The sequence below is a fragment of the Gracilinanus agilis genome, chromosome 1, assembly GCF_016433145.1.
Source record: "Gracilinanus agilis isolate LMUSP501 chromosome 1, AgileGrace, whole genome shotgun sequence".
Lineage (NCBI taxonomy): Eukaryota > Metazoa > Chordata > Mammalia > Didelphimorphia > Didelphidae > Gracilinanus > Gracilinanus agilis.
The window spans coordinates 141,537,785-141,564,871 of NC_058130.1; the positions used below are offsets into that span (position 1 = coordinate 141,537,785).

At 39.6% G+C, this 27,087-nt stretch overlaps 1 protein-coding gene across 1 annotated transcript in view; it reads right to left on the reverse strand.

The window, feature by feature from the left end:
* Positions 1-7,483: 7,483 nt before the first annotated feature.
* The window catches only part of DECR2 (2,4-dienoyl-CoA reductase 2), a 29,976-nt gene continuing 10,372 nt past the window's right edge, over positions 7,484-27,087 (reverse strand). Inside the window, exons 3-10 of the mRNA XM_044657139.1 lie at positions 26,278-26,346; positions 23,478-23,529; positions 22,239-22,374; positions 17,147-17,271; positions 16,737-16,830; positions 15,017-15,121; positions 13,368-13,585; positions 7,484-7,961 (exon numbers count right to left, since the gene is read on the reverse strand). Coding sequence (XP_044513074.1) covers positions 13,368-13,585; positions 15,017-15,121; positions 16,737-16,830; positions 17,147-17,271; positions 22,239-22,374; positions 23,478-23,529; positions 26,278-26,346 — 799 coding nt within the window. The 3' untranslated portion in view covers positions 7,484-7,961. The remainder of the gene's footprint in view (positions 7,962-13,367; positions 13,586-15,016; positions 15,122-16,736; positions 16,831-17,146; positions 17,272-22,238; positions 22,375-23,477; positions 23,530-26,277; positions 26,347-27,087) is intronic.

A 27,087-nucleotide genomic window follows, 5' to 3' on the forward strand; every position in this document is an offset into this window, starting at 1 on the left:
GGTGGGGAATGGGAGTGGCTGGGGTTGGGGAGTGTTAATTTTTGGCCTGTGGTCAAAGCTTCTGCTTCATATTTCCTCACTCCCTTCCTCTTTCCCCTCCCCTCATTAGAGAAGGCATCGTTTGAAAAATATATATATATGTATATATAAAACTATGTCTTGCTTGTTTCTATTTATCAGTTCTTTCTCTGGAGGTAGACAAACACAAGTCATTCTTCAAATAGTATTTCTGTTGCTATATAAAATGTTCTCTTGATTTTGCTCATTAAACGTCATAATTTCCTATAATTCTTTCTATTTTTTAAATTAACTTGCTTATCATTTCTTTTTTTTTTTAAACCTTTACCTTCCATCTTGGAGTCAATACTGTGTATTGGCTCCAAGGCAGAAGAGTGATAAGGGCTAGGCAATGGGGGTTAAGTGACTTGCCCAGGGTCACACAGCTGAAAAGTGTCCAAGGCCAGATTTGAACCTAGGACCTCCCATCTCTAGGCCTGGCTCTCAGGCCACTGAGCTACCCAGCTACCCCCTTGCTCATCATTTCTTTTGGTGCAGTAGTATTCTTCACAACTCTAATTTTTCAGTTCAAAATGTATTCAAACACCTATTGTGTACCATTTAGGTGTTGTATAGGATACAAAAAGAGATTTCAGGCAGGTTCTTGTTCTTGAAAAGCTTAACATGTCAAGGGAGAGACAGGGTATACACATGTGAAAATTAAAGAAGGAAAATATTTTAGGGTAAAAATGAGGTGTGGAGACTAAAAATATAGAAAGTGGAATCAACATGGGATTCTGAGGCACAGAAAGGTTTTGGTTTTTGTTTTGTTTTGTTTTGTTTTGTTTTGTTTTGTTTTAATTAAGGAGATGGGATTTAAGCTGGAATCTTAAGGATGGGAAGGATTTAGATCACTGGATGAGAAGAAAATACATTCCAGGCAGAGGGAGTAGTGGTAAGCTCAGCCAAGAGAGTCTGGTCTATATTTGCTATTTCTCTGTTTGATATAAAGAAGAAAAAGAAAAAAAAAACAAAAACACTTCTTGGTTAGTACTTTCCCCAGACTCAGGAGTCAAAGGAATACTGGGGCCTTCTTGTGAAGTCTGTCCTGGGTTCGGATGAATCATGGATCACTAGCTTTTATGGACAGAGCGCCCCACCCAGGTACTGAGCATTCTTCCTAAGCAGAGGCCCTGGAATCTTGCCTAAATCCACTACTAACTTACGTATTAGGGTTTTTGATCAACCTAAACCTCCCTCTGTGTGGTTCTTGGCAACTATCCCTAACTACCAGGGCCCACATAACTGGGCTTTAGCTGATTACCAGAAATTAGACATAAGAAACCCAAAGCCTCCCTTTAAAAGTCTAATAAGCAACCACTATTCTTCCTGAAAAAAGACGTCAAAGCCAACCCCTGCAAGCTACTGAAAATAATAATAATGACAACAATGATAATAACCTCTATATAGAGCTCAAAGATTCACAAATATTAATGGTTTACAAGGATTATTATTGCATTTGATATAACTCTGGGGAGTAGATGCATTTTATAGATGAAGAAACTGAGACAGAGGTTAAGGGACTCATCCAGGGTCACACAGCTGATCAGTGTCTGTAGGCAAATTTGAACTCTGATCTTCCTGATTACAGGGCAGGACTCCACCCAAGGTACCAAAAAGCTTATCAAAGGGCTTCAGAAACCCCTCAGAATGGCAGCTAAGGTGTACTACATTGTATTGAAATCTCTGTCCCTTATTCTTGAAGCATCAGCAGCCTTTACCAACCCACCACTTTTACTGCTTATCAGGGGTGACAACAGAGACATAAAACCGTATGTGTGATGAGAAGATGGAGAGCTAAGTCACAAGTACAACAAATTCAAAAATAAAATCCCTTAGCACAGTCCCACCTGGATGTGGTCCTGTTCCCAAAATAGTCCTTAGAAAGCTGCAGTAGCAAAACCCAGGCAGCCACTGCCAGCCTGATTGAAAACTACCCATCGCTGTTTGGCTTCAGTGTTTATCGAGGCCTCCTCGAAACGGGCCTCTCCCAGCACGTGTCTCTGTTTCTAGTCCGGGAAAATCCACGCTAACCATTAGAACGGGACGTCACAGATGTTTCTGACTGGCCATTGCATGGCATCTATCGTATCAAAAGCACCCCGGGGAAAGATTCAGTCGAGCTACGGCCATAGCAATACTGCTGCCGATGAGATTTTTTTTTTGGACTGGACTTGGGATTTCATTGGCTTGGGGGATTCTCGGGGAGAAAAGTCCCTCTACCAGGGCAGTGCAGCCGCCTGCTTTATCACTTAAGAAGTTCACACTTCCCAGCTGTGTGACCCTGGGCAAGTCACTTAACCCCCATTGCCTAGCCCTTACCATTCTTCTGCCTTGGAACTAATACCCAGTATTGATTCCAAGATAGAAGGTAAGGGTTTAAAAAAAAAAAAGACTATATTGTAGAGAAAGTGCAAACCTGCGTTGGTAGACTTGCTTGAGGCACTAAAAAATTAAGTGATCTGCCCAGTCACCCAACCGACGTGGGCAAGAGGCAGGATTTGAAGCCAGAGCTTCTTAACTCTGATGCCACCTATTATTACTATTATTACACTTTACATGCCAAAGGATCTGTGATCTTGTCAGCATTAAGTATTGCTTCCACGAACGCACACTGCAACCCACCCATGCCTGCCTGGGGTGACTCATTCGTGTCTCCCCATCAATTTTCCACAGCGGCGTCCACCCTGCATGCTGAAGGCCTTCCTGGAGCTCTTCCAGCTCTGTAGGTACCAGAGGAGCACAGGGGCTGTCCGTGGTCGCCGCTCACTCCTACTCCAGGATTAGTATTCGCTATCTCAGGACCTGGAAGTGCCCTAGAATGGCCAGGACACTGGCTCTGACAAGCTCCGGCACTACCGCTCACTAGCTTTGTGACCTTAGGCAAATGTCCTGCAAGTTGATGATGAAACTGTTTATGAACCTAAACTACAATCACATCCTCGGATTCTCACTTCACAGTCATATAGTTATTATTTATAAAGGCTTTTACAGAGCTAGGAAGGCCTGAGTTCGTGATTTTAAGTCCCACACGTCCTACCTGTGTGACCTAAACCTCTGTTTAGAGGGTTCTGGGTGACTCTCTAAGACAATATTGTAGGGGGCAGCGGGGTGGCTCAGTGGATTGAGAGCCAGGCCCAGAGACAAAAGGTCCTGGGTTCAAATTTGACCTCAGACATTTCCTGGCTGTGTGACCCTGGGCAAGTCACTTAACCCCCACTGCCTAGCCCTTACCACTCTTCTGCCTTGGAACTAATACACAGTATTGATTCCAAGGTGGAAGGTAAGGGTTTAAAAAAAAAAAAAAAAGACTCTATTGTAGAGAAAGTGCAAACCTGGGTTGGTAGAGGGAGTTTCCTCACCCAAGAGTTCTCTCTTATCCATGAAAGCCCAGTCCTGTCCCTATTCTTATCCTAGTCTATGTGGCCACTACAACAATGCAAGGTACAAGACAGGGAGTATTACTCTCATTTTACAGTTGGGGAAACTGGTTCCAAAACTTGCTCCAGTCACAGCTAAGTGGAAGATCCAGGCCTGAAACCCAGATTTTCTGTCTAGTGTTTTTTTCATGCCCTACTGTCTGAATTTCTATTCTGATAAGCAGAACTGTCGGGGAAAGATTAATTGGTCTGTAGACTTACATGACAGTAACTCCCTACAAAATTTAACTACTCAAATGAGATCAAAACTTCCTTAAGCAAAAAGCCCCAAATGACTGGAAACTGGAGGAATTTCTTAGGCTATTTAGGTCCAGTGCTGCCATCTGGGGTCAGTACTTAAACATGCAAGTAGAATACAAACTAATAATTTTTAATCAAAATAGTTGCTCCCTACAACCTAGCATATATCTCTGAATTTTCTTCTTTTGTTTACATTCAACAAATCTTTACTGTGGCCTATTATGTGCAAAATCCAGTGCCAAGTAAAAATCACAGAAAGAAGGCACTGCAGTTGAACTTTCAAGGGATTCAAGTTAGGGCTAAAACATCTGGAAGCTCTAGACCAAAGGCCTGAGACCAGAAGTGTCAAACCCACTGCATGCCACACTCTCCAATACTGCTGGAACCAGATTAAAATATAATTTGGAAATTCTTAACAAAATAAATAAAAAAAATACATATGACATTTTAAAACTAAGTCAAGACAAGGCCTTCAAGGATCCTTATGTATAGTTTAGTGGCTCCCATTTCTACTTAACAACACTAGTCTAGGTATTCAATCCAGCCAAAGCACCTAAATTGCCAAAAATGCCCAACAATGACTGGATTATCTAGCTTTCCTCTGCATATCTTCAACTAAAAAATAAAAATCCTCTCTCTTCAGCTAGTCTCATTTAATATCCTATTATTTACTAATGTTATTTACTAATTATTTATCTTATAGCAAATCATAGAATCATTGATTCAGAGCTGAGTGGGTCCTGAGACGTCATCTATCCAGCTCTCTCACTTTATAGATGGGGATACTGAGACCTAGAGAAATTACAAAATTTGTCCAAGGTCACAAAGGCAATAAGGAGCAGAATTTGAACCCAATTCCTCTTGATTCCAATGCTAGCATCATTCCAACTATGCCATATAGTCTGATCTCAGCTCGAGTTACCTCTATCAAGTCAAATCAAACACTAAAGTACTAAAGGATTATAAAAGAAAACAAAAAGTTTGCTTTCATCTTATTATGATGATCTTATGAACTATGAATAGTTGTCTGATGTTCACACACCAACAGAGAGTCAAAGGACAGGAATTCTTTCACCACCACAGCTTTACTTGTACTCTAGCTGTAGTTATTACTGAGGAAAGGCATTGCATTGTAGGTCTCTGATTGCCACACTTTACAATTTCCCGTGAGGGACAAAATGTTATTCTTATGCCTATTTCCCAGGTGAAGAAACCACAAGAGTTGTCGTCATATTCCTCAAAAGATTCACAAATTTCCATAAATTTTTGTTTCCTCATTTGGATGCTGATTATGATTCTGTCAAATTCTCCTCTTCTTAAGAAGTTAATACTTAAATTGTGGGGGAGAGGGGGAGAGCTTGGCCAGGTGGCTGTAACTTAAGAGAAGAGGGATGCTAGGAATTCAGGGGAAGAAATCAGGAAAGTCCAAAACAAAAGGGCATTAAAAATAATAAGAGCCTTTATAATTAGGATCAATTGCCTTTGTGTCCCCCTAGGAAGCTGACTTTACTACAAAGACATTTTGTTGCTGGCGATGGAGATGTAGTGTGAAGCCTGGTCCAGGGAATTAGAGACCACAAGGAGGAATCTTTAGTTAGGGGACAGATGGGAATAGCTGTCAAAGATGCCAAAGGAACAACAAAAGAGCCCAGGGGCAGTCACATACTGATGGGTGTTTTAGTTCATTGCAAATATGGGAAAAGTAGAAATAGGGTGTTGTAGTTGGATTACTTATGTTCACCCTTGGGTCTGAGTCATTCTGCTGGATTTCCATTTTTGTCCTTTGCATTATTGCTTTGATTTCCATTAATTTCATTTGTAGTTATAGTCTGATCACCCATTCTGGATGTTATGAGGATACTTGAAGGCAGAGGATAAAACACTTAAAAGCCAGAGCAGGAAGGAGGGATGGAGAGAGAGGGAAAGGGAAAGACAGAGAGAGAAAATAGCTTAGGGAAAGAAAGTCTAAACAAATAAAAGATGGGGGGTCATTCTTCATTTGATGAACATTCATTAAGTAATTTCAAGAACAAAACTTTATTCTTTGCAGGAAACAATTAAAACAAATGTAAGGCTGTCTCAAGTTTCTTTGCAAACTTCTCCTTCCATCTATGACCAGGATACAGAGGAAAACAGCATATTCAGACATGTATTTATGTTACTTTGAACTCTTCCTAAACAAAACACCAGACCCCAGGGAGACATAATTCAGCCACTGACCATAAAGGAAGAAAGAAGGATATGTTTTCCTATTCTTGAAAGTTGTGCTGTAAAGCACCAAGGGGGAAAAAATCTCAAAAAAATAAATTTTTTCCCTTGGCAAAACACAGGATTAAGGTAGCAAAGAACAATGACACATGGTGGATGAAACCCCCATTACCTGTCTGCTCTTACTAGCACTGAGGATAGTGCGTACTATGGAATAGGAAGCAAGAGGGGAACAAAGAGCATGCCAGAAGATGATGGTAGAACAGTCTTGGGGAAAAGAGGGGAAAAGGGATCTGTAACTATCTCCACCCCACCTCCACCCCATGTGAGTGGCCTCATTTAAACAAATAGTATAAATTCTGGTTCCCTTTGGTGAGTTTTTCACATAGGATTGCATGAATAAAAAGCTTCCAAAATTGCTGCAAAATGCATTTGGAGTTAATAGCTTCAATATTAAACTGTTTGTAAGTAATTAAATCAAAGGGCCATTTCCATGCTCTATAGGTCCTTGCCCAGGCAATGGTAGATGTGTTAATGTGCAGGAAAATAGCAATCAGTGGGAGGCTGGAGGAATAAGAACTCATGGTCTAGGTAACTGGTCTCAGAATAATCAAAAGTTCACTGCATTTGAAGAGATTGGGCCTATTATGTTTCAGGCAGTCAGCATCACAGGGAATTAAGGCAATCACTCACTCTCCCAGCTAACCCTTCACCATACCAACTCCTGGCCCCAATTAGCTTTGAGTCAGAGTGGCCTATCTGTTGCTGTCACCTCCTATCTACCAGGCGCATGGGAGTAACCCCTGGCAAAACTGATATGTAATCCAGGAGGGGTGCCTCTGCTAATATGCTATTAGAATGCCCCTGGAAGGGGGTGGATTCTGCCCAACAAGAGATGTCACTTCCTTCAGGCCCTTATAAGACACCACTGTGTATTATTAAGTCACAGTTTGAAATAAGCAATTCTCAGCTAGCAGAGTTTGAATGGTGGGAAAGTGCTGCAGGTGAGCCTGGGAGGTCAGGGTAGATCCAGTCGCACTTCATTCCTTCCTGCCCTACTCTCCCCTTCCAGAGAAAAAGCTCAAGTCCTCACTAAGCAAAGGGAACATTTGAAGCAATAATATTCAAGTTCAGACAGAAGAGGGACTTGGATCTGGATTATTAGTAGCCTCAATTTTCTTCTTTTTGTCTAGGATAAAGTCTAGTTTAATGATCCTTCCCTCCCCGCCCCAAGGGGTAAAGACCATCACTTCATCAGGAAAGCCTAGAAAAACCTGAAAGGCCACTGTTTAGATTAGTAAACAAATTCAAGAGTTCACCCTAGGTCTCTGGAGTGGGTGAGTCCACATTGGGGAAGGAGCCTGAAGCTCTGGTCCCTTTGGTGTGCCAGTCACTTGGTCACAGTCAATCTATTTATCCTCAGAGGGAGGGCAAGGATAACCCAAATAAAAATGAAATTCTTATTGCTATCCAAGTTTTGAACAATATTCCCAGCACAGTTAAGTAGGCACTAAAGGTTGGGAGAGGAGGCTAACATCTTTCCAGCAAGAGCCCTTTGTTCTAAGGGCACACAAAATACAGGTTTATTTATTGAGTATCTATTTGTGACATGTTCACTGGATGGCCAATATTTTATAGTCACTTGCAAAAGTTTTGTTTGCTTAAACCCAATCAAGTACTACCCCACTAATAAATGATTATTTCACAAGCTGCTAAACAAAAAGGCTCCCATCACCTGTCTGGTAGTGTCAGCAATGGGCCCACTAGAAAGGAGAGAATAGTTGTAGATTCACAGGGCTCTTCTGCCAGAAAACCCCCAAGACTGTGGAAGGGCTGAGGAATAGGATTGTTAGATTTTCAGCCCCCTACAGCTTTGCCTGGAAATAGCTCAGCATACCAGAGGGAATCAAGGTGAGCAGAAGGCAGGAAAGACTTCTGGAAGAAAGCTGTAGCACTGGATCAAAGAGTAGGTCTGAGCTAGGAGTCTTCCTCCATTTATCTCAACAGGGTAGTTACCTGTAAAAAATATTAACAGATGCCAGCATTACATTGTGCAGCTAGGACATAAGTGAGAAGGAAATAGAAGGTCAACTGGGACTGGGAAGTAGTAAAAGAAATGCCCACCCACATTTTGTATACTTCACTGGACTGGGGCTCCAGAGTGACCAAGTTCAGCCAGGCAGGGCTGGCAGAGGTAGCCAGGACAAAGGGGAGAGAAGCAGGGACTCAGCACTGAACACTAAGGAATATGAAGGGCTGAAGCAAAATATTCCTTCTGCAATCCAGCTGGAAACCTAAGGCCAAATGGCTGACATAATGTCCTTCTGGTGGTGCCTGAGGAGTTTGTGGGTAACAGGGGCCTTCTGCTCATCCAGAGGGCTATAGAAAGAGAAGGTGGGGGGCAGCTGGGTGACTCAGTGGATTGAGAGCCAGACTTAGAGATGGGGGTCCTAGGTTCAAATTTGACCTCAGACACTTCCTAGCTGTGTGACCCTGGGCAAGTCACTTAACCCCCATTGCCTAGCTCTTACCACTCTTCTGCCTTGGAACCAATACATAGTATTGATTCTAAGATGGAAGATAAGGGGTTAAAAAGGAAAGGAAGGAAGGAAGGAAGTTTGTTGTTTGTCTTTTATCTTGATTGCATTATTTTTGTTTGTGCATAAAGATTTTAATTTAATGTAATCAAAATTATTTTATATCTCATAGTGTTATCTATGGCTTGTTTGAAGGATGAAAGAAAGTTAGTAGGAGTTACTAGCTCAGCATCATCCTAGGATAACCAATCATCCTCAAGACAAACCCTAACTCCTCCTGTCCTAGGGAGTGAACTAGCAAGCAGTTCTGCCCAGGCCTCCCTGCAGGGTAGCACAAAGGCCAGGGACTCCTTCCTTCAATTACCTTAGGAGCCAAACTTTGTAAGTCTTATCCTTCCTATGGGCCATAGCATTCCCTTGCCTATGGAGGGAAGCCTTTTTTAGGAGGGCGTAGACAAGTCCTCATCAATGGCACAACAATGAATCACATAAGAATAAAGCAAAGGAATTCTCACCATCTCCCTCTGCAATACACACAAATGCACACTCAGTTCCCTTAGTGGGGATTTTAAAAATATTTTGAGGAGAAAGAGGGAAAGGTTGACTTCAAAGTAAGAACTGCAACTGAAGGTTTGCTGAAGGGGGATAGGGGAGTGGGAGGTACCCCTTTAAGAACTCATCAAGATTTGTTAGTGGGGTACACCACCTTGGCAAGAGCTTCTAGATCTCCAGGAATGAGTCCCTGGCTGAGCAGTTCAAAAACTTTTTTTGTGCAGCCACCTTCATACCCTGGATCTGATCCTCAAAAAGATGAGAGATAAAGCACAGAAAGGGGCAGTAATTAATCCAGTGTCACACAGCAAGTCAGTAACTGAGTGAGGAGTCTGATTTCCCAGACCTCACTTCAACTAGCATTTTCTAATTCAGAATGGGGAAATCAGTATTCTTATACACTGGGACTGAGTTATATCATATGCAACCTGATCATAGAGGCAGCATCGAAGAGTGGGTAGTGCTGGACATAGTGTCAAGAGGAACTAGGTTCAAATTCCACTTCCAGTGAGAGACTAAAGGTGCAGAAGGAGATCACATTTTTGTATATAGCAAATAAGAGAATTTGTTTTGCCTAACTATGCTTGCTTACTTGTTCCAAGGACCGACCTTGTTTTTATTTTTTATTTTGGGGGATAAATTTAAGGGGAAAACTAGCAATAAGGTTGTCAAAAGAAAAGAAGGAAAAGGGTCACTGAAGTATGTTTAAAAACACACAGAAGAGAAGTGAAGGAAGCTCAAAAGAAAAGAGACAAAAAGGACAAGTTTAGAAATAACATGTCAAAACTTTAGAAAGAAGCAAGCTGTACTTAACACCCATGCATTATTATTTTTTTTTTGCAAATAATATTCTATTTCTCCTCTACTTTAAATATGCAACTGTTCTTTTTTGGGGTGTTTGTTAATTTCAGAATTAGTGAAATTTTTTTTCAAATTCTGCCCTTAACCAGGTATTTACTAGTTAGCAAGGCCCTTCACCTCTCTAGGTCACAATGTCCTCATTTGTAAAAAGGAGATAAATAATAATCTACAAAATGGTGTCAGACTGAAAAAGTAACAGATCCTTATCCTAGCTGCTGCATAAAGACTTAGAAAACCATAAATTAACCTCATCTACATTGTATTATTATATTTTTGTTTATTTTGTTAAACATTTCTAATTACATTGTAATCTGGTTTTGGTAGCACTGGGGCGTTCTGCAGCCCAACAAGTTTGATACCTCTGCTGTGGAATGTGTCTCACAGGGCTTGTAAAGAAGTTCAAATGAGAGAGAATGAAAGCTGTCTGCAAACTTTAAAGCAGCTATGTAAATTATTATGTAAAAAAGCACCTATGTAAATTATTATTATGTAATAATCCCCTATTTTTGTTAGCTGGCATGCCTTGAGATATCTGAATATGTCAATAACTATATTAATAAAATAAACCCTAATGTTAATTTAAAATTAATGTTCTATTGATATATTATTATTTTAGCTTAATAACTAATCTAACTTGCAAAGATATTAAATATATACAGAATTATGTTGTTAATATAACATTAATTAATACTTAATGTTAATTTGTGGCAAGTGCAATAAACCTTCTGAGAAATCAAGAGGGCAAATTTTAGCAAGAAAAAAAGGACTCTAGATATTTAAACTGTAATGACTAATAAGTAGCCATGAAAATGACTAAGGAAAAGGGCCATCTTTTATAAAACAGTAAGTACTCAACTGAAGTAGCCCCTCTTCTCAAATATCCATGAACCAAGGGCCAAAGGACATAGCAAAAAATGGAATCTAAGATTGAACAGAGAAAATCAGTGGTTCCTAGCCACTGAATGTTGTGAAAAAGATAGTCTACAGATTAAGGAATGTTTCCCCATTCTCACCCCAACACATAATTTGCCAATTCAAAGTGAAGTGGGTGTGGTATAGTAGAAAAACAGGCTGTACTTGAGGGAAGGAAATGTGGGTTTAAGTCCTAGGTTCCAATCACTAGCAGGTGACTGTGGGCAAAAAACATTCTCCTCTCTAATCCTCAATTTCCTCATTGGTAAAATAGAAATATACTGTCTACCTTAACTCGCCTCATCTAAAGAACCTTGTAAACTAGAAAGGGCTACACAACTGCATGCTAGTATGAATATTATTATGGTTCTATTATAAAGCAATAATCTTTAGAACAGTCTGGTACTGACTAAGAAATAGAACAGTGGATCAATGGAATAGATTAGATACACAAGACACACTGGTAAATGGCCTTAACAACCTAGAGTTAGACAAACCCAAAGACCTCAGCCTTTGAACTAAGAACTTACTATCTGACAAATGCTGCTGAGAAAACTGGGAAACAGTATGGCGGAAACTAGGTATAGCTCAATATCTCACATGCTTTGTCAAGATAAGGTCAAAATGGGTATATGATTTCGATATGGTATCACTCTTTATAGGTAATGTAGAATTGTTTACCTGGCAGATCTATGGAGAAGGGAAGAATTTATGATCAAACAAGTGATAGCATTATAAGATGTAAAATTATTAATTTTATATTAAATTAAAAAGTTTTGTACAAACAAAACCAATATGGTCAAGATTAGAAGAGAAACAATAAACTGGGAAAAAATCAATAGCAAATTTCTCTGATAAAGGTTTAATTTCTCAAACTTATAGAGATGTAAATCAAAATTTTTATAAGAATACAAGTCATTCCCCAATTGGCAATCAAAAGGATATGAATGAGCAATCTTCAGATGAAGAAATCAAAGCTATCAATAATTATATGAAAACAATGTTTTAATTCACTCTCGATTAGAGAAATCCAAATTAAAATTCTAAGGTACTACCTCACATATATCAGATTGGCCAATATGATAGTAAAAGAAAATTATAAATGTTGAAGTGGATATGGCAAAATTGGGACACTAGTGAACTAATACAACCATTCTGAAAAGAGCAATTTTGAATTATTTTATAATTTTATGATTATAAATTATAAATTTTATAATATTTATAGCCCAAAGTGCTATAAAACTTGCAGACCTTTGATCCTATAATACCACTACAAGATCTGTATACCAAAGAGAACATAAAAAAGGGGAAGGGCCTAAGGGTCTTACTTGTACAAATATATTTATAGAGTTCTTTTTGTAGTGGCAAAGAATTGGAAATTGAGGGGATGTCCATCAATTGGGGAATAGCTGAACAAACTGTGGTATATGTTGGTGATAGAATATTATTATGCTATAAGAAACAATGAAACGGATGATTTCAAAAAATAAAAGACCTACATGAACTGATGCAGAATGAAATAAACAGAACCAGGAGAACATTGTATCCAGTAATTGCAATATTGTATAATGATCAACTATGAAAGACTTAGCTACTCAACAATATAATGATCCAGGACAATTCTGAAGGGCTTATGATAAAGAATGTTATTCACCTCCAAAGAAAGAACTGTTTGAGTCTAAATAAGATCAAAGCATATTATTTTTCACATTACTTTATTTATGGTTTTATTTGGGGGTTTTGTTTCTATATAAATATTTTCTTACAACAATGACCAATATGGAAGTATGTTTTCCATGATAATAAATGTATAACACAGATCAAATTGCTTATCATCACCAAGATGGGGGAGGGAAGAGAAGGAGAGATACAATTTGTATCTTATAATTTTGGAGAACATATGTTAAAATTTGTTATTACATGTAACTGGAAAAATAAAATATCTTTGAGTTAAAATTTTTTAAATGTATTATTATGGCTCCTCTCCCTACTAGTGATCTACCAGTTCAACAAACTATCTTCCATACTCTCTACCCACAATTACACACACACACACACACACACACACACACACACACACACACACACACACACACACACACACAAGCTTAGGGCATTGAGATCCATGAAAATCTTATCAACGCTTTTAAGTGAACTTGGTGGCTTAAGAGACATGAATGAGTGGAGATAGAAAGATCTTAAAAACAGAACCAGAGAATGTCAGCATTGGAAGGGACCTATAGACATATTCTAATTTGACTCTATTTCATCTTATAGAGGAAGCAAATGGGAAGGTAAAGGACTTGCTCAAGGTCAAACGTGCATTATGATCAGAACTGAGACTAAAATCCAGGTCTTCTCTAGAAACCCTCTCCAAGGCTCTTTCCACTGCTATCCCATTGCCTCCCCAGATTTCCTCTCTCAAACCAACCACAACAACCTTATCATCACTCTAAAGAGCAACAAACTGCTAGAAACCATGTCACTTTCTCCTACCAATGATGGGGGCAGTCTGCTATAAGAAGGACCTGAAGGGCTAGAGAATAGGACTGTACATCACCTAGAGTTTGGAAGGGAAGGTTTCAATTGCCAACAACTTCATGAAATCGTTGGCATAAGTCAGCCAGCTCCCACCATCCACCACCAGGGTTGTGCCTGTCACAAAGGATGATAAGGGGCTGGCCAAAAACAGTGCACTGTGGGCAATCTCAGTCTTATTCCCCACTCTCTGGAGAGGGCTTCCCAAAATATTTCTATCCCAGTTGGGTTGATGGGTACCTAAAAAATGAAAAACAGGAGAAAGAGTTAGGAGATTCAAGTTAAGTGTTCACCAGGCTAAAGAATATTCATGGGGATGGGGAGGAATAGAAAAAAATACAAAGGTAGAATTCTAGATGTCAACAATTCCATATTGGGGGAGCTAAATAGCACAGCAGACCTGGAGTCAGGAGGACAGGGGTTCAAATCTGGCCTCAGGAACTTCCTAGCTGTATGATCCTGGGCAAGCCTCTTAACCCCAAATGTTTAGGCTTTACCATTGTTCTGTCTTAGAATTGATACTAAGACAGAAGATAAGGGTTTTTTTTTTAAATTCCATACTGAATTATGTCTAGAACAAGTGCTAAATATCAAGGGATGAAAAATAATTATGTGACTAAATCAAAAAATGGTTAAAGTCTTTAAAGAAGTCACATATCTGAAATTTTCTAGAAGCTAGTCTAGAGCTATTTCATAGACTTTCCAAAGGTGACTTCCATGGAAAAGGTGTCATTAAAAAAAAAACTCATGAAGGACACTTAATGACTAGAAAAGGAAGCAAATAGGTCATGCAGCAAGAATAAAGAATACTGGCCAGGACTGCCCTGGTATTCAATAAATATTAAAAGAACAAGAGAGGAAGGCTTCCCACACATATGGTATATTGTCTCTGGAGGATATATGAAAGACATACCCGAAAATCCAATATTACACTATATGAGGTATAGAAAGGTGGTGACCTGCACCATTCATCCCAAGAAGATTGGGTTTTTATTGAAGTACATTTAAAGACTAGAAGGTAAAGAAAATACTCACCTGTACAGGGCCTACAAACACTAAAGGGCAGTGGACAACAGTATTTTGCCAGCTGAAAATCTCCAGGAAAATGGAAGAACATAGCACTAAGATAAAGGGTTTTTAAAAGCTTTTTTTCTGTCCTGGTTTACTCTGGCAATTTGGTGTAGCTTATGGGACCTCTTTTCAGAATAATTTTTTTTTAAATTCAGAATTGGAACAAGGGCTAAACTTCAGTTAGAAGTTAGGGGGGAAAGGTATAATTTTTTTCCTATCCAAGTTCACAGACCTCCTGAACTTTATCCTTGGACCCCAGGCTAAGAACTCCCACACTAGAGAGAATAAGATAAGAGTACCTGCTCAATTCCTTTCATATTGGGTAAACTGGGCTTTGACAGATCAGTTGGTCCTAGAATATCCTAGAGAATCAAAAGACCTTTGCAGTAAAAGGAACATCTGAGACCATTAACCTCCTCATTTTATTGAAGAGAAAACGAGATGTTGAGGAAGTGGCAAAGCCAGGAATTGAACCCAGATCTCTGGTTTCCCATTCAGTTTTTAACTATATCATTCTTCCTCTCCACAATTGTGGATAAGCCCATAAGTTGGAGGAGACTCAATAAAATGGGAGATGCTGTTCCCATGGCCTTTACTTACCAAGTCGACGCATCCCTTCAGTGCCACTAATGGGGCCTGGAGCCAGGCTATTAACTCGAACATTGTTGTGACCCCACTCCACAGCCAAATGCCTTGTCATTGCATCTACAAGCGGATAAAAATATAAAGATGAATGAAGTTTCAAGAACACTTCAAGGAGTTTAGGGAATGGGCAAGCAAGGGAGAAGGGGCTACTTCCATAGCAATACACAGGACAGAAGTCAGGGTAGAAAGACAAGGTCTGTGTACTCCTTACTCAGAGTTATGGGGAGAATAGCATAAAAAAAAGAAAAAGAGTCAGACTTGGCTGAAGAGGGTCGGACTGTCCAAGTTCTTCAGGTTATTGCATGAAAAAATAACCTTTTCTTTTAGAAGAATCCTTATATAGTAGGGTTTTGAAACTGAAGTTAAGAAAATATGGGTTCTGGCACCTGACACTTAACTAGTTGTAGGAATATAGGCAAGTCACTTAACCTCCCAACACTCAGTTTCTTTGGGTTAATAATAAATAATTTTATGTATATGTAATATACATAATTTTATGTACATATATAATAAAATTGGGATAATACTTGCAGTATCTACCTCAGATCACTGCTGTGAGGATCAAATAAGATCACAATATATGCTTTGAAAATCTTAAAGCACTATAGAAAGTGTTCCCCCCCAAAGAAGTGCCCCCCCAATTTTAAATTTGGAGGTATTTAGTGTAGGGTTTCAGTTGTAACAAATCATGAAGGTATTAAAGTTGTATTCAAAAGCTGACTAATGAGCAAAGTACTTGTGATCTTTGGACCATGATGGACCAGATTTAAGGATATATTTCTAATATTTCACATGATTGACTTCTGAATCCTTTAACTGGTTGGGTCTTAAATTTTGTGGAACTTAAAAATCAAGCCTTTACTGGGATCTGCAGTCTGGAAGGCTGGCAAGCAATTTCAATAGCTTCTTCATAATGTCAAAGACATACACTCAACATCTGAATGAGATGGTGCCAGTGCTCTGGAGGGAAGAAGGACTTTCAAATGAGCTTCTTGTCTGGGCACTGGCTATACCACTGCCTTGGTATCCTTTTCTTTATCTTGTAATTGGTTGCCATATTACGCTAATATTTCTGTCATACCACCTGTTTGATTGACATCCCGTAACCCCCATTGCTACTTTCCTTAATAAAATCAGTTCAGCTCACTCATGATCTCTCTCTGACCATCTGAGGAGAAGCTGACAGGCTGACCTGATGACGCCATGCTATGTCTTGTCTCTGTGTTTCTTGTTTCTCTGATCCTTCTATGTCTCAATTCCTCTAGCCTATAAGCTTAACCAATTACTTTTCAGCTTCCAACCTCCCTCCAGAAGTGATTCAAACCCACATGAGAATTTTGTGTATGAGCTGGATCTCTACATTTAGGGCAGCTGGGTGGCTCAGTGGTTTGGAGGCCAGGCCTAGAGACAAGAAGTCTTGGGTTCAAATCGGACCTCAGACACTTCCTAACTGTGTGACCCTGGGCAAGTCACTTAACCCCTATTGCCTAGCCCTTACTGTTCTTCTGTCTCAGAACCAATATACAGTATCAATTCTAAGATGGAAGGTAAAGGTTTAAAAAAAAACAACTGCTAGGACACTGCATGAATTGTGATGCCATGGTTGTCATGGGTGGGAAAAGCCAGAGAATGTGGGATGAGAGGGAGGAAAAGCCTCCTAAGTAGCCAGCCATACCTACAGCTGCCTTGGCAGTGCCTGCATGAACCTGGAGTGCCTGCCCTCGGTAGTCCAGGGTAGCAGTGATGTTAATGATCACACCACCATGGTTCTGAAATAGAAGGAAAAGAAGTTAAGAGCAAAAGCCAAAGAAGTCCCTAGAGCCATGTTGGCGAAGACATGGCACAAGTGCCCAGGCATACTGGAGGGGGCTGCTCCGTTCTCCCTCTCCACTACACCTGAGGACAATGTTCACATGCCCTTTCCCTCCACCCAGCAGCCCAATTTGAGCACTTCCTCCCTCTGCTGCCTGGTGTAATGCCAGGGACTCACAAGCAGCTTAAAGGTGCAGTTGGGCAGGTGGTCTCTAAAAGGTTCGCCAACACTGCCTAGAGACCCTAACGTGTAACACGTAGGCAACAACCTACCTTGAAGTACTTCTCAAAGATGATTTTGGAGACATTGAAGGTACCAATTGTATCAATTTCAATCACAGTTTTGTAAGCATTGAAGGAAATGGTGCTGGCTGCACACAAAAAATTACCTGCTGCACCTAAGGGAGAAAAGCACAGGTTCTCATCCTTCTGTGTTGTCTGGTGATCTCACCAGACAAATATCTCTATGCAAATGATTGTCAAATCTTATCCAGTCAACCTCTTCAACTGCCTTTTGGCCAGTCCCACACTGGTTGTCTGATATGCATCTTAGCCCCAATGTATCCAAAACTGAACTCATTGTCTTTCCCTCAACTTCCTAGTTACAGTGGAAGGCAACTCCATCCTCCCAGTCTGCTGGGTTCACAATCCATCTCAACACATCTGTATCTCATTTAGTTTTTCCTTTAAAAAATCTGAGTGCTAGAAATACTTGGTACATATAGGTTCAATATTGATAATGCTTCATTATCCATAGTACCTCTCCCCCAACATAATCTAGTTACCCTATTCATCCCTTTCAATTTTCAAAACAATCTTCCTTAAATTCAAGTCTGACCATGTCACCACCCCATTCAATGAATCCCAATGGCTCCCTATTACCTCCAGGATTAAACATAAAATCTTCTGTTTGGTTTTTAAATGTCCTTCATAACCTGCCCCCCACCCCCTACCCTTTCCAGTCTTCTTACACCTTGATCCTCTCCCAAATATTCTGTAATCCAGTGACATTGGCCTCCTGGCTCTTCCTCGAACAAGATACACAAAGTTTTCACAGGCTGTCCTACCCCCCTCCCCCCCATGCCTGGGTCTCTATCCCTCTTCCTATCTTCCTCTGGGCTTATCTTGAGTCTCATTTAAAGTCTCACCTTCCTTCAGAAAGAAGCCTGCCCCAATCTTCTTTAATCTTAGTGCCTTCCCTCTAAGATTATCTCCAATCTCTTCTGTAGCTATATGGGATGTGTGTGGGACACTCCAGATAGACTGACTGATTTAGCCAGATAGAGGAGATAAATCATCTTATTTGTACATAGTTTTTTGTGTGTTTTCTCCCCGTTAGATTGTAACCTCCTTGAGGGCAGGGATTGTTTTTTGCTTTTCTTTATATCTCCAGAGACTAGTTCAGTGCCTCATATATAGAAGACACTAATAAATGCTTGTTAACTTGACTTCACTTAGTCCCTACATTTCAAGAAAGCCAAAATAGAGCTGGAGAAAATTCAAAGATGGGCAATTGAAATTTCCATAAAAGCCCAGCCTAAAATGACTAGGTATATTCCCTCTGCAAAGGCAAAGACTAGAGAAAGTCTACAAAATAAAGAGGCTAGGGTGAAGCAGTCTAGTAAAGTGGAAAGAATATTAGACTTAGGGGCAGCTAAGTGGCATAATGGATAGAGAACCAGACCTGGAATCAGGAGGGCTTGAGTTCAAATTTATTAGACAAACATATTTAATGAATATTAAATTCCTATTCAGTGAGTTCCAAGGGCTCCCATTGCCTCTGAGATATAATAGAAACCTCCTTTATTTGGATTTTAAAGCCCTTTACAACCTGACCCCAAACTCAAGCTCAGTCTCCCCTTCCTAATCTGAATCTTACAATTCAGTCAAAGTGGCCTTTTCTCTTTCCTCACACAGGACACTCCATCTGCCAGCTCCAGACCTTCACAATAACTACACCTCATGCCTGGAACATGTCCCCTTTATTCCTTCTGGAAGGAAGTCTTTCTCATCTTCCAACACTCAACTTAGGTGTGATATCCCTCAAGGAACATATCCCTAAACCTGCCAGATCAATATCTCCTCTTCCTTAGTCTTTCATCCCTATTTGACTTTTACTATGAACTTGTCAGTCTTTTATTACATTTTTTGGTGAACATCTTAAGAAAAGAAGACAGGAATAAAAACTGACTCCTTAACCTACCTGAACAGTATGAATGCAAGTATATGAGTGAGGAGCAAAGATGCAATTTCCCCAGAAATAGCAAGGTGCCACATGAAGACAGCCAGAGAGATGCTCTCACTTTCCTTGATGCCCACCAGGGTAACTCAGGTATCATTTGGTCCAAGTGGCTGGCCCTTTAGACCCATTCTAGATAAGTGTGATTCAATGAAAAGAGCACTCATTTGAGGAATTGGAAAGTATGAGCACTAATCCCCAGCTATCTGATAATCTTGGGAAATTCACTTAATCTGAGAATCAGTTTCCTCATCTGCAAAATATGTAAAAACTACAGAGTTATAGTATGGCTAAAGCTTTGCTCTAAATCCCATTATTTTATGACTCTTTTTCTCTCTGAATAAAATACACTGCACACTATGTATTCGTTCAAACATTTTTGCTCTATGTGCTACATGTTTGAGGTGCTGGTGCTGGGGTTACAAAGACAAAAAAGAAAAACAGTCCCTACCTTCAAGGAGCTCAGATTTTACTGGAAAGATGCAATATTTATTATACAAATAAATAAATACAAGATAAGTCAATAAAAAATTATATAATAATTTAGACTAATATAATTTGTATTACTGCTGCTACTACTACAATAGTAATTATAATAACCACGAAATCTTCAAGGAAATAAAATCCTGTTTCAAACTACGTTCTCCCTCCCAAAGGCCAGTTATCAGTATTGCCATCTGTGCATCTTACTTACACTGGGTATAATCCTACAAACATTTACTCCCAAAGAAAATGGACCTGTAGATTTAGGTCCAGACACCAGGAAGAATTCTCATCTCTGGATGAAGCCAGTGAAAAATTTTAAAAATAGAAAAAAATAGGAAAGGTGGCTATTGAGATGATACCTATCATTAAATTAATAAATCATTTCCTGGAGAATAAAGTTGCTTGAGGATCCATCTTACAAATCTGAGCAAAATAAGAAAAGGTGGTTCTGCTTTATTAAGAGTACAAATCAGGTACTTAAAAATACTGAGAGGTAATATGGGAACAGTGGATAGAAGAAATAGCCTCAAAAGCTGAATGACCTGAGTTCAAGACCCTGTTCTGACATATACTTGCTATTTGACACTGAGCAAATAATCTCTCAGTGCCCATAGGTAACCTTCAATGAGAGGGATTCTTAACCTGAGATATGAAGATCCCCAAGGGGGTCTCTATATTCATTTTAGGGGTCCATGAAATAGAATGGGGAAAAATACATCTTTATTTTACTAACTTTTGGTTACCTTTGTAAACCTATGCAGTTTATTTTATGCATTTAAAAACATTATTCTGAGAAGTTCAAAGACTTCCCCAGACTATGAAAAGGATCCATTACACAAAAAAAGGTAAAACCTTTGCTCTAAAGATAGTAAGTCACAGAACAGCTATTGAGAGCCCCTAGCAGAGGGAGTTCATGTCCTGTAAAAACAAAATGCTTTCTGGTCAATTCTCTCAGATCTATTTCCCATCTTCCACCCAAACCTGGAATATAAATAGTTTCTGGAAAGCAAAGGCAGGATTTTGGGCCAGAAACTCAAGTAAAAATTCTGTATTGGCTTAAATTAAAATCTTATAACTACTTTGTACACTTCTTGTGTGTACTTACTTGTTCACATGTTGTTTCCCCCTCCCCACCCAGATTGTGAACTTGGTGAGGGCTAGGTCTGTTCTTGCTTTTCTTTGGGACACAGTCAGCCCCCAAAAACTGCTTGTTAACTTGACTTGGCCAGTGCCCTTAATTTCACAATACCAGAATTGAGTGATATAAATCACAACTAGAACTCACAACTACTGTTGCTGAGCTAGTACTGGTGATTTCTGATGAATTCTGGAGAAAAAATATGGCTCCAAAGGCCTGGAGACACAAATTTTTAAAGGAAAAAGAGGGTAGAGTGTAAAATATATATATTTTTTTAATCCTGGGACTCCATTCTAGGAGCATAGGGCCACAACCAGTAGGCAATGGGTCGCTCAGGGTCACCCAGCTGGGAAGTGTCTGAGCCCGGATTTGAACCTAGGACCTTTCGTCTCTAGGCCTGGCTCTCAAGCCACTGAGCTAGCCCAGCTGCCCCTACTTTAGGTTGCAGTTTCTTTAGCAGATGTAGTTTTTACAGGGTGGGGTTGCTAGCCACACGCCCAACCCTCCTCCTTTTTCATCCGGGCTAGGGACCGTCCTTAGCCCAGGAGTGGTAAGGGTGGGCAATAGGGGTCAAGTGACTTGCCCAAGGTCACACAGCTGGAAGTGTCTGAGGCCGGACTTGAACCTAGGACCTTCAGTCTCTAGGCCTGGCTCTCAATCCACTGAGCCACCCAGCTGCCCCTGGCACAATAATAGCTGGCACAATTAATTGACTAGACTCAAAGAGTAATAATTAGTGGATAGATGTCAACTTGGTCTCTACCAAAGTACCCTAAGTAGGTGTTCAAAATTTTTATCACTGAAGGAGCCATGATTACCAAATATGAATCTGACACAAAGTTAGGAAGGATAGCTGATATATAGAATACAGAATCAGACTTAAAAAATCTTACCTTCTGTCTTAGAATCAATACTATGTATTGTCTGTGTATTGCTCTAAGGCAGAAGAGTGCCAAGGGCTAGGCAATGGGGGCCACAGATTTTCAAAGGAATTCTCATATAGGTATAGTTTGGCCTAGGTACCCTGTAAGGCAGGATGGTAAAATAGAAAGATTAAAGACCTGAAGTTCAAATCTTGACTTTGCTATTTAATATCTATATGACTTTGGACCTCAGTTTCCCTCTCTGTAAAATAAGGAAGCTATACTAGATAATCTCTTAAGATCTCTTTCAAGTTCTAAATATAATGATCCCTGGGGGCAGCTGGTTGGCTCAGTGGATTGACAGCCAGGCCTAGAGACAAGAGGTTGTGAGTTCAAATTTGATCTCAAACACTTCCTATTGTGTGGCCCTGGTTAAGTCCTTTAATCTCCAAAACATGTTATTGATTCTAAGATGGAAAGTAAAGGTTTAAAAAATTTTTTTAATTGAAAAATATAGTGATCCCTAAATTTCATATATAATTTCATACTCTTATGTAGACACATGCTAAAAAGGCCATGTTCCTTCAGTTTGTTTCACTGAAGATTGAGGCCCTTTGTTCTCCCTCTTTGGTTACTCACCATTGATGAGAATGTCAATCTTGCCAAACTTCTTCAGAGCCAGATCTACTGCTACAGCAATGGTGTGAGGCTCTCGGACATCCAGAGACAGGGCAAGGCACTGCTGACCAGTAGCAGCAATGAGTTTCCTAGCAGCCTGTACCAGAAAAGAACATATCTGGGCACTGGCCTCTCATTTCTACACATACCATAATGTACCAGCAGTGACACACAGAAGAGGGAGCTTGGAATAGTAAAATGAACAAGAGCCAAAAGACTTGCCTTCATATCATGGTTCTGTCACTGACTTATAGTTCCTCCACCTCTCTAAACCTGTTCCCTCATCTGAAAAATAGGATAACTGTAGCCTAGCCACACTTGACTAATTCATAGACTTTAGGTAATACATGTAAAGTTAAAGTTCTATAAGTCAGACTCTTCATCCCATGAAGAAACAAGAGTCAGGAGATTAGGAAAGAGGAAGCTAGAATACTCACTGCTGGCTCTGCTAGTAACCTAAAAAGGCTACACTAAGCTAAAGTGAGTTTGATACCACCCAGAACACTGAGTTCTATGGAAAAAAATTTCCCTTTCCATCCTGAAGGCTGCTATGGGAAAGAAAGGAAAAGACCCATTTCTGCTTTCTTCTACTAAAAGGACTTCAGTAGTTTATATTTCCACACACACTCCACAGCCACTACAAAGTATACCAGTAACCCAATAAAAATTAAAGAAACGGGGGTGGGGGAGAATCACTGGATTTGAAGGTCAAGAGACCTGAGTTTTAACCTAAATTTAGACATTTATTAGCTTTAATGTAGCTGAGGACAAGCTATTTGACTTCTATGAACCTCAATTTTCTCATCAGTAAAGTGGCAGGAATGTTTGTATAACTCACCTGTCAGGGCTATAAGGATGAAAATGCTTTGTGAGCTTTAAAAATGAGTTAATAACATTAAAGGGAATAGAATAAAAATGTGATTGATATTAAGAGGGATGGTTAATAATATTAAGAGGGAAAGGAAGAACCCAAGGATGTGCAACAAGGTTTGGGGTCACAGTGCTTTGAAACTCCACAATAAATAGGAAACAGTCAGGCAGTTCCCGCATCACATTCTTATCCTTGACCTTCCATGGGCCACCTGCTAATCAACAATCCAGGAATATAGTGCCATATCTACACTGAGCCCCTAAGAAATTATGTACTGATCAAAAAGGATAATGAAGACAAGTCCCAACTGTCAGGGGAACCCCACTCACGTCAGTCACCCTTTGCTGGTTTCTGCTAGCAATGACTGTATTGCAGCCGTGCCTATAAAACACAAACAGTTCATGTCAACAAACAACAGGTACAGGGGGAGAAAGGGGAGTTTCCAAATGGGTTGGACTAAAGCAGTGATGGGCAACCTTTGGAGTTTGGTATGTCAAAATTTGCCAAAAAAACAAGCATAACTCAGGTGGTCACTTTGAGAAAAAACACCATAATTTCACAACATTTATAGTTTAAATAACAAAAATGTATAATTGTAATATATAACTGTATTTAATAAACCAAAATAGATAAGTTAATATAGATAGAATTGTCATCTATAGTGCACAGAGTGTCTACACTACACAACAGCAAATGTTTCATCCTTGGCATGCAGCCCTATACTTTTCTGTATGAGGCCACAGGCAGTCGCGTGTCATCGAAAATGGCTACATGTGTCAGTGCTGACATTCATGTTACAGGTTTGCCATCACTGAACTAAACAGTAAAGAAAAAGAAATTAAACACACTAAGCACAGTGATGGGCAAACTTTTTAAAGAGGTGGCCAAAGGAAAGGAAATGCTCATGTAAGTCTTTTTCTCAGGCAACTCTTTCTCAGTTTCATTGTATTGTATCCTACTCATTGTATTTGTCAGATTAGGAATAATGTTGAGTGGCCAGATAGAACATTTCAAGGGGCCGCATCTGGCCCGTAGGCCATAGTTTGCCCATCACTGTACTAAGGGATTCCTTTCTTCTTTATCACTTACATATTGAATAATGTCCTTTCTTACAAAAAGGACCTACTGAATTAATAACATCATCCCTCAGAAGCAAAGGGCTCTAGCTAGGAGGTTAGGACAGGGAAAGAGCTGAGGCCCAAGTAAGGGTCAAATGGGCTAGTAGCTAAAGTATAATATAAATGGGGATTAATTCCCCACATCTGGAATTCTTTTTTTTTTTTAAACCCTTACCTTCTGTCTTAGAATCAATACTGGGTATTGGTTCTAAAGCAGAAAAGTGGTAAGGGCTAGGCAATGGGGGTTAGGTGACTTGTCCAAGGTCACACGGCTAGGACGTGCCTAAGGTAAAATTTGAAACTAGAACCTCCTATCTCTGGGCCTGGCTCTCAATCCACTGAGCCACCCAGCTGCCTCTCAATCTGGAAATCTTGATGAAATGTTTACCTTATGTGGATTGTACTAATCAATACAAAGATCCCTCCTCTCACAGAATACAATGATGGGCAATTTGGTGCCACAGACCCCTCTCTGCTCCATCTTCCACATTACAAAGGACCATCAATTTTGAGTTAGAAGGGCCTTTAGAGATTTGCATCATACCTGGTTTGAACACTACCAAAAATACCACTCCAATTCCTTGCCACCTTGGGCTGATGATATAAGAGATCCCCATGGCATTCTCTTGGACACTGGTGATATTCCACTTTAAATATAATTTTACATACACACACACACACACACACACACACACATATATATGTATATATATATATTTCATACAAATATGAGACAGTAAACTCTTTGAAGTCAGGGACTATGACATTTATCTTTGGATACTCCAGCACCTACCACAGTCTTTTGCACATAATAGGTGCTGAAAAAACATTTATGAAATTGGATTCCTTTGATCTACACATATATGCCTTGTCCCAAACTAAAGACTATCTTCATTGTTCTGAACTCTACACCTCTGACCACCCTCATAATTTATCTTGTTCAGTGGCCTTGACTCCCCTATAAAAGCTACAGAATCCTAGAATTGAAAGAGAACTGATAGATTAGCTGGTCTATATCAGAAGTTCCCAAACTTTCTCAGTGTCCTTAGCATCTCAGTAATTTTTTTCATGGTATCCTTAGGCTAAAAGAAATATCTTAATAGTCCCATTTATTAAGCAATAAGGTTAAAAAATTTTTTTTTATATCCCAGGATGCCCCTATGAGTTTGTCACTATTTTGGAAACATGTCTCTATACAATCTTTTCTAAATGAAGGATTATTTAGTCTCTGCTTAAACCCTTTTGATTATGGAGTATTCACAACTTCACAGGGAGGTCTATGCCATTTTTCCACTACAAAGTTCTATATATTAAGATGAAATTTCTTTCCCTGCATTTTCTCTATTTTGAATCAAATTGTCCCCTCAAGTGCCATCTCAAATAATTCCTCTTCCATATAAGAGCCCTCCAAATACTATAAAATGTTCCTCTTAAATTAGCTCTACACTAGGATGACCAGCCCTAATTCTTACAATTTGTTTTCAAGTCCCCTAACCATTATAATAGCCCTCTTCTGGACCTGCTCTAGCTTGTAAATATCCTTCCTTTCAATTATCATTAACTATATTTATGTGTAAGGAATTGTGCTAGGGACTAGAGAATACAAAAATAATGACCACACAGACCCTGTTTTCAAGGGTCTTTAAACCTATGGAAGGATAAGATATATATACAAATTTTTAAGGACAAGGACAAGCAAAGTGCTACAAAAATCTGAGGAAGGAGGGGTCATTGTAGGTTGACAGTAACAGAGAAAGTGGCAGTTGAGTTCTGCCTCTAGGCTTAAACAGATGAAGGATAAAAGAGGGATTAGAAAATCCATTTGAACAATGGGAAAGGGTGTGAGCAAAAATAAGAGAGATAAAGGAAATGGAAAGTTCCACTAGAAACTTTTGGAACCATTGAGTTTGATCCTCTAGGCCAGGGGTCAGCAATGTATGGCTCTTTCTGCCTGGTGTGAACAAAGTCATTGAATACAGAGAAGGTGGGAGGTTAATGAACAGAGACATACCGCATAAAAATTTCAGCAATTCGGAACCCAATTCCTGAGCCTCCTCCAGTGATGAAGGCCACTTTGTCACTATGGAGTAAAAAAAAAAAAATCTCTTTTAAAAATGTTACTGAAAATCACATGTTGTTATTATATGCTTAAAAGTAAAAGCAAATCACTATGCATATGTGTTTAAGAAGGGCTTTTTATTTTTTTTCCTGTGGGGATAGGAGGGGGTTGGAAGGAGAGGTAGAACAGGAATACAGTAGAAAAGGAAGAATGTAATGTTAGAGTGAGTAAAGGTATGAGAGAGGGAAAGAAGGAAGGAAAGAAGGAAGAGAGGGTCATTGCCTATCTTTTCTAAAAATGCACATAAAGCCATAAAGAATCACAGACAAGCAAAGAGCTTTGAAAGATACATGCTGAATCTATTATACATTTTTTAACATTTATTAATATTCATTTTTAACATGGTTACATGATTCGTGCTCCACCTTTCCCCTTCAACCCCCCCTCCTGCACCCCCACCCACCCATGGCCGATGCGCATTTCCACTAGTTTTGTCATGTGTCCTTGATCAAGACCAATTTCCAAATTGTTGGTAGTTGCATTGGTGTGGTAGTTTCGAGTCCACACCCTCAATCATGTCCACCCCGACCCATGCGTTCAAGCAGTTGTTTTTCTTATATGTTTCCTCTCCTGCAGTCCTTCCTCTGAATGTGGGTAGCATCTTTACCATAAATCCCTCAGAATTGTCCTGGGTCATTGTATTGCTGCTGGTACAGAGGTCCATTACATTCAATTTTACCACAGTATATCAGTCTCTGTGTA